At 40.1% G+C, this 13,830-nt stretch overlaps 2 protein-coding genes across 6 annotated transcripts in view; one reads left to right on the top strand and one right to left on the bottom strand.

Moving 5' to 3' along the window:
• The window catches only part of Pax (Paxillin), a 25,478-nt gene extending 15,643 nt beyond the window's left edge, over positions 1 to 9,835 (top strand). For 4 of the 5 annotated variants that reach the window (XM_012375576.2, XM_012375570.2, XM_012375574.2 and 1 more), the window contains 8 exons: positions 1,985 to 2,162; positions 2,613 to 2,745; positions 3,080 to 3,281; positions 4,871 to 5,173; positions 5,257 to 5,430; positions 5,864 to 6,094; positions 7,988 to 8,108; positions 8,177 to 9,835. In XM_012375576.2, coding sequence (XP_012230999.1) covers positions 1,985 to 2,162; positions 2,613 to 2,745; positions 3,080 to 3,281; positions 4,871 to 5,173; positions 5,257 to 5,430; positions 5,864 to 6,094; positions 7,988 to 8,108; positions 8,177 to 8,322 — 1,488 coding nt within the window. In that variant the 3' untranslated portion in view covers positions 8,323 to 9,835. Of the gene's footprint in view, positions 1 to 1,984; positions 2,163 to 2,612; positions 2,746 to 3,079; positions 3,282 to 4,870; positions 5,174 to 5,256; positions 5,431 to 5,863; positions 6,095 to 6,269; positions 6,877 to 7,987; positions 8,109 to 8,176 lie in introns of those variants that run through there. The other variant, XM_012375577.2, reaches the window with a different exon arrangement.
• Positions 9,365 to 13,830, bottom strand: Xbp1 (X box binding protein 1). The gene is given in 4 exon segments (XM_012375585.2): positions 9,365 to 11,049; positions 11,521 to 11,712; positions 11,715 to 12,039; positions 13,283 to 13,830. Coding segments are annotated over 4 exon segments (1,464 nt in total). The 5' UTR covers positions 13,561 to 13,830; the 3' UTR covers positions 9,365 to 10,380.

Here is a 13,830-nt window from a genome sequence, read left to right as displayed (position 1 = left end):
GCTTACACGCGTACGATTCCAGACGATTTGCAGCTGCAAATGCAGCCCGTTGCATAAATTCCGCCGAGCGCGGTAACAACGCGGGCGCGTGAGCGGAACGAATCGTGGCTGCACATATGTTAGACGCGTGATGTCCTGAATGCGAGAAACAAGCGAAATTTTCCGCGAGTATCATTTTACATATTCCTGGGAAAATTTTGTGAAAAATCTGGATCGAATTTTTTGACGAAAAAAATTAAACGGTATTTATTATTTACTTGTGTCATTAAAAATTTAATATTCAATGTCACAGGCTGAAAAATCGAAGGAAGCGAAGTAATTTTCTCAAGTTTTCGACTAACTTTTGAATTTTCATTAACGATAGATTGATTGTTGATTTGTTAAGAAATCTTTCGCCGATAATTAGGAGTCATCCAGTTGTGACATATCCTGTGCGAAGACGTCGCACGAAGGATCCAACCTCTTTAATAGTCGAAATTCGCCGCTAAGTCGCCGATACGTCTTGCTAACTTGTTTCTGCTGGGTTACCGCAGATATTTTTAGACTGACAACTCAGTGTGTAACCTAGTTTTTATCCAGCAGGACGCGTCGTAATGATACTTTATTGCAAAAAAAATATAGCCGCGCGAACGATAAATCCGGCTGATTTTGTTTATTTTAATTTTTGTTTTGAAACTCGACTGCAATTTGTCTATTATTTTTGGAAATTATTTGACAGATTATTCTAATCTCATTATACGACGGAAGAAAAGTCGATTGTTGCGATATGAAATTTCATCCCTTTTAAAAATAATTTTTTAATGGGCAGCAATGTAGAAAACGTGGTTGGCAATTATGTTAAAAGCGCGAAGGAAACAGATAACGCGACTCATGAAGTGATGACTTGTTCTCTTTTCACATGGGATCATTAGAGACCGATCGATTGCGCTATCTTATTCATACATAATTTACGAATCCTCTTCAAAAACTCGTAGAGGCCTCAATTTATGATTATGAATGGCCGCGTCTCTCGTAGTTGGCCGTCGATTAGCATGACGTCAAGTATTAAATATAATTTTGGTAAACAAGACTGAACGGACTACGTGCAGGCCGCCGATTTCGCAATTGGAACATCTTTAGTGTACTCATTAAAACGTTTGATACCTTCGATGTTGACTTGAACAAAGATACAAAAATATATTACGAATAAATATATGGATTGTAGTCTACATAAATTTAATTATATATAGATTATAACATATCTAGTCAACTTAATTATATTTGTATAAATTTATTTTACGCACATGTTTTATAAATTATTTTTATTTCTGCAATTATATGGTTCATTGTTTAAACGATTATTATTTTATCAGAAATTGCATTTTTATTGCAAGCACGATAGATAATAAAACTAATGTAAATTTAAATAAATTTTGCATCAGTTTTTTTATCAATCTTGTTTGTTGAAATCTGATATTATTTTGCAACAATATTTATTATTTATTCCGATTGTGAGCGGCATTTATTCAATCCGCGATATTATGACAATATTTTTGGAACATTTTACCGTGGCTAAAAGCATTCTAAAATTGACTGTCGGAACTAAAAACTCGCATCGTAAAACTCCTCCTCGTACTGACGATGTTCCACACGCATCGCATAATGATTCTAGTGACATCACGGTTCTAAATAATAATGCACGGAAACTTGGCAGGTCATCGCTTTTTGTCGCTTAACAAGCCAAGAACACCTGGAGGGGAACGCAGAAAATTGTGCAGCTGTCGCTCAAGTCATTTTCGTGTAATCCATTCATTTAGCGAAATTCTTTGATGTCGTGTCAATTTCTTTAACCGCTTTTAAATTTTACCAATAGTTAAAGGAAAAATTAGATTAAGAAACAATTTGTTATACATACAACAGTTAGCAATGTTTGCGCCGATTTTTTTATTAACTTCCATGTAATTACAAGACAATTCCTTTCAGTGTGTAAAATTAATTGTTGTAGCCGACTTATCAGAATCGCGAGGCGATAGAAGAAACCATCGGTAAAACCGGAAGCGCGTCTTACACCCAGTCCATCACCGGCAGCAAGATGCCCTCCCTCAATAACAATCTTTCCGAACTGGACACCCTCCTGCAAGATCTGAGCAATGCACGCTATAATGCTCACTATCAAGAAAGAGGTTGGCTCTTCATTCTGAACTCTAAATCCTTTCCGAGCGGCCAGTTTTTTTTTATCTATAAACGAAGCTTTACGATTATTTCTTAGAATCCATTTCTCGCGAACAAAAATCTCTTTTGAAACGATTTATGAGCTCGTGATTAAATAAAATCCCTTTCACGAACTAAGTTTTCCAAACGCGAATGTGGAGATACCGATGTCTTATTCTTTATTTGATCTCACTCGGCGGGCAATAATTTTTTTTCTTAATTATTTAACAAATAATATTAAAGAATAGCATCAAGGGGAGCCAATGAAATAGAACAGGCATTGGTTTCACACTCGTCATAATATCTTTAAAATTTATATTTTGGAATAGTTTCTGTTTCTCTTTTTCTTTAATTGGCAAACCGTTTGGGAAGGAAAAATTTCGCAGGAGCGATTTATTGCACAAATGTCTTGATGATTGTAGACAGTCGCGTGTCTACAGCGGGGATTAACGGAGGTGCGACCAGCCCCATGCTCCGTTCCCCAAGTAGCCTGTCAGCCTCCCGACCCACCGTCGATTCGTTGCTCGAAGAGCTAAGCACCGCCGTGCCTAATGGGTGAGCTTTCTCTGTGTGTGCGCAAATTAATTTGCAAAACGCAATGCGAGCTGTACATTAAACAAATCGCTTTCAAACGAACATCCAGCTCTCAACTTGCGTTTCCGGGATTGAGATCGTTGCAATTTTGGCGAGTTCAGATTTCGATCGTGAATCTCACCAGCAATTAGCCCTTTGTTTTATCGCAGCAAAATTGGAGTCATCGAAAAAATCATACCAACATTTTGGAGGTATTAAAAATTTATTGAACATTATTGAACAAAGGGTTAACGGGATTTCAATCCCCGAGGTAATTCGCGTTCGATAAAACGGAGCTGTCACCCTCCCTAAATAGAGACTACCCCGCTGACGGAAAAGTGAGGGTCACCATACAGGAGACGTCGACGGAGATACAGCCGGTATACGACGGCTATCCCTCTAGTCAGCACGGATCGCTGAGTCGAACCGAGATCCAGAGGAGTTACCCTAACGGTCATACCGCAAGTAACGCCACCAAGGAGCTGGACGACCTAATGGCTTCGCTTTCCGAGTTCAAGGTACACATCACGTAACTATGTAACATGGTAACGCGACCCTGAAAGAAAGGCTGAAGAAAACTTTCACTTTCATCTTTTAATGAAATATGTATGACATTTATTTTGCTAAGAAATATATATTTAAATTATTCGTTTGAAACATATAGTATTCATAATTGTCAAAATTCAAAATTATGTGTTTTAACGTATTGAAGCAAATGCCGTTTCTTCAAGGGTTGAGTAACTCTTTCGGTATACGAACTTTCAGCTTTACGCATGCTGGTGTGTAAGCTGAAACGTACGAGTGCGAAATTTTCAAATAAACTTCGGGCTTCATTGTTAGCTGAAAGCTGAATGGAATTTTTTACGCACTTTTATGTTTAATTTCGTACCGAATGAGTTGCTACACATTTCATCTCTCGTTGCTTCTCGTCTGCATTGTGTACATAACTGTGTACGTAACATTGAAATAACTTGTTCCATCGAAAAATCGACACCCGATCTATCTGTCACGTGGCACGATACACAGCGTATCTAATAATATAAATTCATCTTGGAAATAGGAAAAGATTAAATCTACTTTGTCGGCAGATAAAAATAAAGGCATATACATACACATAGCATGTATAAATAAAATCTCATCTATTAACTCCCGATGGCGATTAACGGCGGTAATCGCGGTGGCTATTAATCGACGACAGATAATTCTTTTAACAATCAAAAATTTGCTTCTAACCGTCTCGATCTTGTCGCAAATATTTATTCACGGCGGTACGAAAATGAGTCCTTATTATATCTGCCTCTCAGAAAGTTCGCCACTGCATCACTGTTCCTTTCGCGCAAACTTTTTAATCTAAGTTGTTCAAAGACATCTTGTGTCTACATCTAGATAACAGGCTGCCCCTGATCGCGTTCGACCGCTTTGATTTACCGCGTAATCAGAAAACACCGGAGCGTTAAAATTCACTCCTCTGCCCATTCTTGGCTCCCCGCGTTCCGAAAATAACCTCCGCGACTGTGAAGCGGAGGACTACCCAGCCGCCGACCGTACCGATTCCCCCAGCCGTCTCCTCTCCTTTTTTTCTACGCGTCACCGATTTTCCCGCGGTCGCGGGAGAAGGGAGATCGAGGGGACGACGAAAGCCACGGAGGTGGGGCACCCGTGCGCGGCGCGATCCGCCGAAACACCCGGAGCTTTCGGCCAGTCTGCAAGCTCGCCCGCGGCGATCGACATCTTCCACCTACCATCTCGTGGGTCTTCTTTTCTCAACTCTCATCCGACATTTCGCGGACTTGACATCCTGACCCGAGGCCTTTCCCTCAACCTTGCCCGTCAAATCGGCTCCCAACCTTGAACGACTTCCCGATACACTTCTCTGCACACACGATTACACACGTGCACGATTAATACAATTTCCTAGAATTTCCCGGGGACTATTGAGGGATTCAGTGCGACGAGTGTGAATCAACTTTCCGAGAAATTGGGTCCATCGATCTTGAAACTGAGAGAATTTTTTTTCTTCTTTTCTCAGCTACAAGATTGAAGTCGCAGTTTCTCGGGTAAGACGGTTAGCACACTCGACTCTACGACTCTCCACGTGTCGTTGCAGATCAACAGCGGCACCCACCAGCACCAGACGGTGACCGACTCCCCGTACGCGAAGCCCAACAAGGCCACCAAGAGCTCGCAGAGCCCGCTGCCCGCTGCCGAGGGCACACAGACCCGCGTGCACATCACCGAGACTCATACCACTCATCTCTATCAGCCGCAGCATCCGGGAGAGAGCCAGTTCATCAAACAGAATCAGTTGGATTCTATGCTCGGCAATCTCCAGGCCGACATGAGCCGCCAAGGTGTCAACACGACTCAGAAGGGATGCTGCAACGCCTGCGAGAAGCCCATCGTGGGCCAGGTAGCCCAGTCAGCTGATTCGCTCCTGCAATTCTTCAACGTTCAAATATTTCCTTTAATCCGACAACATTTGTTGCTACACAGGTGATAACGGCCCTGGGCAAGACGTGGCATCCGGAACACTTCACGTGCACCCATTGCAACCAGGAGTTGGGCACGCGAAACTTCTTCGAGCGAGAGGGCCATCCTTATTGCGAGACGGATTATCACAATCTGTTCTCGCCCCGCTGCGCTTACTGCAACGGGCCCATTCTCGATGTAAGCGGGACGGTCGTTCTCGGTACTTTTAAAGAAAAGAGTACGAGACGTAATCGAGGATTTTAACGAGACGCGAAGAGCGTTGAAAAGAGAGTAATAAAAAGAATCTGTATTTTCATCCCTTTTCTAAATTAATTTTTTATCCTTTGGAATCCGTTTAAAACGAACAAGACGAGTCTATTCACGCTTCCTTAAAATTAAACTGAATCTTCCCTCCTTTAATATTCACGAAGTAACTAATAAACATCTATATGTTTCAATTTTTAGTTTTATTTTAATACAACCTCTTTTTTTTGCAATCATAATATTAATTATATATTAATATTTAATTTGAACATAATCAACGTTGTTGAAAATACCGATCTGTACTCTTTTTTTTCTTAAGTACTCGAATTTTGGAAATGCGGACGCGAACCGTCTTTTTCTTTTTCAGAAATGCGTGACTGCTCTGGAGAAGACCTGGCACACCGAGCACTTCTTCTGCGCCCAGTGCGGCAAGCAGTTCGGCGAGGAAGGCTTCCACGAGCGGGACGGCAAGCCGTACTGTCGCGAGGATTACTTCGACATGTTCGCGCCGAAATGCGGCGGCTGCAATCGCGCCATTATGGAGAATTACATATCCGCGCTCAACAGCCAGTGGCATCCGGACTGCTTCGTCTGCAGGGTAGGTATCGCGCTCGCGCGGCTCGTTGATCTCACCGTCGAGTTTTTATTTTCAGCGCAAGCGCCACGAGATTTGTCGGCGGTCCTCATTTCTCCATATTAAAAACCCAAGAAAAAAAAAAAAAAAAAAGAAAGCATCGCAGAGCAAAAGTCGCGCTAAACTCTGACAATTGCAGGATTGCAAGAAGCCGGTCTCCGGAAAGTCCTTCTACGCGATGGAGGGACAGCCGGTGTGCCCCAAGTGCGTCGGGGTGGACGACGACGAGGAAGAGGAGGAGCAGGAGGCGTAAAGACGTCGTCGCGTCGATGTCGGGTCCGCGAATGTCCTTGTTATTGTCGTCCAACCACCCCCCGCACAATACGTTGCCCCCAGTATGCCCTCTGGCTCTATGAATGCGGAGCCATCCCCCTGATTTTCCAACAGATTTAGCTGGGACTAGAAAGAGAGAGAGACAGAGAGAGAGCTGAAAACGCCGTCTGCGGAATCATCATCGCCTTGATTCCGCATCGCAAACGCACACTTTACACATACACACATACACACACATATATACATGTACACACACACACACACACACACACACCGCAAATTTTTACCTCACAGGGCATACTCTTGGCAAACAAGTTCAAATTAGTTGTTCTTGTCTTCAAGTTCGCGTCTTGACATTGCGCTGAGCTCCTGACAAAGGAATTCTGCGCAGATATTAACATTGTATATGTAAGAAGTAAAGGAATATCCCTTCCCCCCCCCTCCCCAAAAAAAAGAAAACCCCAAAACAAAAAGACACACACGACACTGAGAGTCAGCTGTTTCACACATACAGCGACTCGGAGACGCTGCATGACGCCCGTCTTGTGGCGATAAGTGAGTCAGGGCCAAGCTGAACGGACGACGGCGTCGCAAATGATTATTTACGTTCCTTATAGGTCGTTATAGTAATGGCAGATGAATCGGATTGACCCTATAATTTTTAGGGAAAGTAGAACGATTAATTTGACTTTCTTTGACTAGAGTAATTTCTTTTTTTTATATTTGTACATCAAATTGCCAAATATTATAATGTATGAATGGGAAATAATTGCTGTTTCATCAATCAGAAACTTATGAAATTGATCGAAGCAACTTAGATAAATGTGTGCTATTAGAAATTTGATTCATCTGAAAATACTATACACTTTATTTTATCAGAATTTACTGATAAAGGCACAGTGAGAGCGACGTTAATAATGCTCCTTTGCCATTGAATTCAACATAAAGTTCCATTCAATCTGTGATCAATGTTAGGAATATTATAACGTATATATACAGTGGTTCGGAGTTACCGTCTATTTTTTATAATCTTTTAATATATTTACAAATAATTGTTTTTATTATTATTGATTCTATCGTCGCATTGTTATAACTCAATTATTTATTTTTTTTCAAATATTTTAGAATAAAAAATAGATAATAATTACGAACCATCTTGTACATGCTTATAAATATTTAATAACAAGGTGCACGTATATACAGAGTACTCGAAGAAATTATATATTATGCAATTTATTACTTTTCTACGAGTAAACAGATAATCAAAAGAATAATTATTAAACATTAAAATTCAACCTTTGGAGTAGAAATGAATATATTTTACTATATATATATATATATATATATATATTGTACGTATTTCTTCGAACATATATATACACAGTATATTCATGCACAAAGTAACTTTTATTCTTTCCGATGCATCTATTGAATGGAATATTTATTCATTCTATGATACAAAAGTACACTTTATGTTTTCCAGATAAAGTCTGCGGAATTCTATAAAATTATTAAATCATATTTCTCACATGCCAAATATTTCTATATAATTTTCTCAAATGCATCCGCGTTTTTATGTTTCAGGATTGCAGACAAAAGTTTCAGGGAGGCTCTTTCTTCGATCATGAAGGATTGCCATATTGCGAGACACATTACCACGCTAAGAGAGGATCCTTATGCGCAGGATGTCACAAACCCATTACCGGTGAGTACAGAGTCTTCATGAAATGCAAGATTTAATGTGATGCTAATGTGCTTCTTTTTTTTATTCAGGTCGCTGCATAACAGCGATGTTCCGGAAATTCCATCCCGAGCACTTCGTGTGCGCGTTTTGTCTGAAGCAACTGAACAAAGGCACATTCAAGGAACAAAATGACAAGCCATACTGCCACGGTTGCTTCGACAAGCTCTTCGGATAAATAACTCATTATCTTCGAAATATATATTTTGTAATATAATAACGAAATGAGAGATTTCGCTCTCTCTCTCTCTTTCCGTGACGTTTTACTACTCTTGACGAAATAGGTACATATTAAGATATATACTTACTTGCTTTGATTGTCTATATAAAAGCGCGAAACAAAGCTCACAATGCCTGAAATAGTCTTTTAGAGAGTTTTCATTTTTTTATAAATATTGACCTTCGGATAGTGCAATCGAGAGAATAGAATGTCAATTGTTAAAGATTATCGTAAAGAAATTAGAAAAACTCCGCAGACTGCCCTTTTTAATGAAGATTGACGAATTCAGTCAATTTTCTTTCAGAGAAAAAAGGAGATCGAAGTACATTTTAAGATTATTATATCGGAAAATAATATAAGCGAATAAAATCATGTTCTTCAGTTAACGCCGTTCAATAGAAATTTACTTTAGGAATGTCAAAATACTTCACATTAAAATGAAAAAAAGATCACGACGAATCTTTTTTTCTATAAAATTTTCATTGAAAGAAAAACGGAATTTCGTCCGAGGATTCATAGACACGGCAAAACGTGCAATAGAAAGTTCACGTCTCTTGTTAAATTGCGTGTTTAAATTGATAAATTGCGAATTACTCAGTTTAAGTCTATTGTGTCGTTTAAAGATTAATGAAAAGGGTGCTATATAATAGTTTATCATTACTAATATGTATCGATAGTATATTTAGTAGATATATATTACCCGTTCGAGCAAGTATTTGTACAACATCGGTCCTTTGCCGCCAAATATTTGCCTGATGAAAGCTCTTCCCACGCAGTGTTTTAAAATTTCATATATTTATAAAATATTTATATAGAATCACTCGTATAGAGTAATCAGTTTTAACGAATATTACCGCATTAAAAGTTTACAAGTTTCAAAGACGCCCACTGTATCGAATTATACATGTGAGAAAGAAAATAATAGAGGGAATTAGGAAAAAAGAGAAGGAACGAGTTCGCATAATTGTATGACGCTGCATCGAATAAATAAGACGATAAATAGGCCATTTTTTCGAGGTTTATTTGGCATTCTGCTGCACAGCAAAGACCATAAATTTAATATATAATAGATATATATGTATAAATGCATATAGATACATAATATGAATAAATACATATATATATATATATATATATATATATATATATATAGATAGATACAATAAATCTTTTAAGTATCTGCAAATTGTGTACGTAAAAAATTGATTAAATACAGAGAATCGCCTACGTGTTTGTGTGAAATATGTGGATCCGTTTTGCACGCCGAATAAATCAAGAGGAATCTATAGATATACATACAAAAATATATGGAATCTTATAGCTAACGTATAGCCAACATGTTATACCGTCGCAAGAGTTGGCTTCATATTGCGAGAAACTTAATATGCTACTGCAATCGATACTCCAACACCAATAGTATGTGGTGCGTTATCATTTGTGCTGCGTAAGACTACTCATCGAAATCGATAAAGAGGAAAAAAACGAAGGAAAAAAAAAACTCGTTTCTGAGACCGACTGCATAGACGATTCCGTTGTCATTTTAACATAACTTATACGAGACAGCTATAATTTCTTTTCTAATTAATAATTCAGTTAGAATAATAATCAATAATAATTAATTATTTTTAATTATCATTAATGCCGACATCTCGTGCGATCTCAATTACGTATTTCGTGTGTCTGAGAATTTATTTTCAAATATTTACATTTTGCAGGACATTATCGCCTGAAGTGCTTTAATATGTCACTAAACTGCTTGATAATAAAAAAAATCTGCGAGAGTTTAGTCGAAGTTTTTAAGTTCTATTTAATATCAGATAAAAAATGATATCAGAAAGGCGCATTATAACGATATACTATCCAAGAGCGAACCTCTCTTTTTTTTTGTCTTTTATAATTTAAGCGAACGCGAACCCTGCGTTAACCCCGCGGCGGTCTACTTCTCGCGAAATTCCCAGACGTATCACAGACGTGACGGCTCGGCATTGGTCGGACGGTCCGCCTTCGCGAGAACTGTCAGGCCAGCGTTGGAAACAGCTCTGTGAAACTCTCGTGCCAGAGATCGGCCAGGGAGTTCGACCGACGCGGCTCCGGAGAATCGTGCGACTCGTAGCCGCCGTCCGACAGACTGGTGCAATCCAGCTTTGCGGAAACGCCGTAGTTATCCGCGTCTGAGTGTATGTCGCTCATCGCGGGTGACATGGTGTCGGTGTACGCCGGTGAAAACTGTGCTGGGTAGCCAAGATGCGTACTCGAGGGTACAGCGAGGCGCGCGACAACGCCGTCGTCCGCAACGTGGCAGACGCCGTTGCCGCCGCCGTGTTCCACGGTGCTCACCACCTCCTGCACGCATTCCTGAATGCCCACGCACTCGCCGTTCTCCTCGCCCGGATAGATAATCGTGATGGAATTGGTCGCCTCGTCGTACGTGCCATAAACGGTCTCAAGGTCTGGTGTCGGCTCGGATTCCTCCTTGATCTCGATCTCGGTCTTGATCAGTGTGGACGGTGCGACTGCTGTGCTCGCTGTGCTGCAGACGATGGGATGCCAATCGGTTGAACCTCGTAAATAAGAAGCGCCGTTTACGCTTCCACCAACTCGATCGGCTTCCACATTTTCTGATGCCTGCCCCACCACTGTTTCTGAATGGTCAGGTTTCTTAACGGAATCTTCCTTATTGGACACCTGCGAATCGATACACATTCGGCAGGTCATTAAGAGGGGAACGACTGAATCGTGAGGACGCGCGATTGCAGAGGAAATGAATGAAACGTTCGGATTGTTTTTTTCCGGAATTAATCGAGAAGTTGCATTTGTAGTTCCGTTGAGAGCTTAAAATTCCGTTTCGGAATATTTCATCCACGTCTCTGCATTATATTGTTACACATAAACATGTAATTAATTTTTTTAGAAAGAAATAAAAATGTATCAAATTAATTTAGAACTCATAACATATATTTCAAATTTCGAAAAACTACTTAAACTTCGTAAAGAATGAAAAATTATTAGCATATACACTTTCGAAAAAAAAAGACTATATTGCGTCGTGCGTTTAAAATAGAATGGCCGCTTATCGACCCGGCTCGAACAAAGGAAAGTAAGATAATTGCTAATTGTAATTGTGTTATCGCATCGACTGCAAGACTCGAGACTCACTTGTTCATTTGATCTATGAGGATTTGCTTCCATTTCAGCGGTAACTTCTCGCAGAAGGCTTTCGGCAAGCTCCTCAAGTCGCTCGATGTAGTCGTCACTTTGGAGGTCGCTAAACAGCTCCTCGAGAGGAGGTAGAGGGTCAGAATCTTCAGCAGGACGGCCGCTCCTGGCGTCAGCGTCAGGCACGATGCCGGCTGTGCTGTCCCACCCTGCGGCAGAGGGTCGTCAGGGGATACGGCAGATCCCAGCGAGGGTACAGCGCAGCCGACACGAGTCTGACACATCGAGCAGTACTGCTGTTGCTGCTGATCTTCATTCATGGTGGTCCTCGTGTCCCTCTCTCTCTTCAGTCTCTTTGTTTCGCTCAATAGCGATTCGTTCTGTGTCCTCAGCATTGTGCACTCCTGCGTGAGCAGCTTGTTCTTTTCCGTTAGCGTGTTTACCGTCTCCATCAGCTCGTCCAATCTGGCTTTCTTCCGGTCCCGTGAGGTTTGTGCTGCCATACGGTTCTTTAGCTTTCTACAGAGGACAAGAAACAACAATATTGAATTATTTATTTCATTAAAAAATTCCTTATTTCCGAAAGAATGATTCTTACTTTGTATAAATAAAAAAGCAGCAAAAATTATTTCTATGAATTTAAGAGAGCGAAAATAAAGAAAATATTAATTAATTTGGTTCCCCCTTTAATTAAAATAGAAAATGTTTTCTTTCATTAAATTTTATTTCATATATTGACACAATGAGGATGTGATGCAATATCTGTTTGTCCGACTTCATCGCTGTGTAATTGATATGCTTGATTGGCATAAATTTATTTATAATCTGTGGTAGGAAAATGATGAAACAATCGCTGCCGTGGAATCAGTCGCTCTCACGTAACGCAATCGTAAGTTTGTGATTATTGCACCGAGGCAATTATTCGCACCGGAGCGCGTCACTCCGGTATTAACCGGAGTCGAAAGTTCAGCGATGATGACGCAAGACGGATTTACGTCAATGGGATCAATTACGCGTCAAAGCGATGCGTAGCGAAAGGATAAGTTGCGTTTAACAAAAAATGTTTCGTCAAAGATTTCTGCGAAATTTTATAAAAAATTATACATCACGTATTTTTAAATATTACACAAATAATTTCTGCGAATAATCGCTACAAAATCGCATGCATTAATCGCTTGCGGTAACTGCGGGTAGATAAGGCTTATCTACAAGCTGTGTAAACGGGAAATGTCCAGTGCACTTAACGTGAAAAATGAAACCATCTGGTTCTTATTTTAGAAAAATGTAATCTTCATTGCGGATAAATAAAATTCAGATAAGCATTAATTAGTGAAAAACATGAGTCACGATAAGCTGATGTAACTTTATGCAGGATGAACGTTAATAAATTTGCTAAAATTTAATAATTTATTGCGAGTTATGCCAATAATTCAGACAATATAAATTCGATAGGAACACAATTTTACACGAGTTTAATACAATTTAATAATTAATGTACTAAATTCTACACACAATGTCAACAGTCAGTTTGATAGTTCCACGTTTTAATGTTTTGTTTATCGTAAACAAGATCTCAATGCATTTCAGAGAATTGGAAGATGACATGAATTTATTACCCTCATTAACATGAATTAAGTTTTCAGAAAATTTGATTGATACAACTGACAAACATTGATCGAAAGAACAGGATTAGGAATACTGTGACATAAAATAATTCGTGGAAAAGCTATGACGCACGCTAGAGAATCTTTCTTTCACTTACTTTCTCTGCAATTTTTCTTCCCACGTTAAATGATCCAGCCGACGTTTCTTTCCGCGTACGCAGCCATCCGCGGTCTTGATGAGAGTCGTGACGCCATCATCGTGCACCTCCTCTTGCTGCCTGACAGTCACCTTCCTGGCGTCCATCTTCGCTTTATCTGTCAAAAGTGATGCGACGAAATTCAGCCTGGGCGTCGTCGCGCACGCGAATTCGTTCGCCGAGATCGCTTTGGGCAGTCCCTTAGGCAGGGTGATGATGACGCTCTTTAAAGTGCTCATAATCCGCCATACGACTACGCGTCAAGTATCTGTTTTCTTATTCTACCTCTTGATAATCTTGAGAGCTAGTACGATGAACTGTATGTCCAGGATCACGTCGCTCCTTCACGTATCGCACCGCGCACCGTCCAACGTCGACTGATTTCTCTTCGCATAATCAAATACATCTACATGCTTCATACATACATCCTTAGCTGATGCAACAAACTGCTGCGGTGAACCATCGCTCGCTTCGTCATCGACCGAGGTCAGCCGCTTCCACAACTGTCT

Source organism: Linepithema humile, chromosome 1 (assembly GCF_040581485.1).
Source record: "Linepithema humile isolate Giens D197 chromosome 1, Lhum_UNIL_v1.0, whole genome shotgun sequence".
NCBI lineage: Eukaryota > Metazoa > Arthropoda > Insecta > Hymenoptera > Formicidae > Linepithema > Linepithema humile.
Note: the sequence above shows the minus strand (reverse complement) of the source record. Positions and strands in the feature narration are given on the sequence as shown.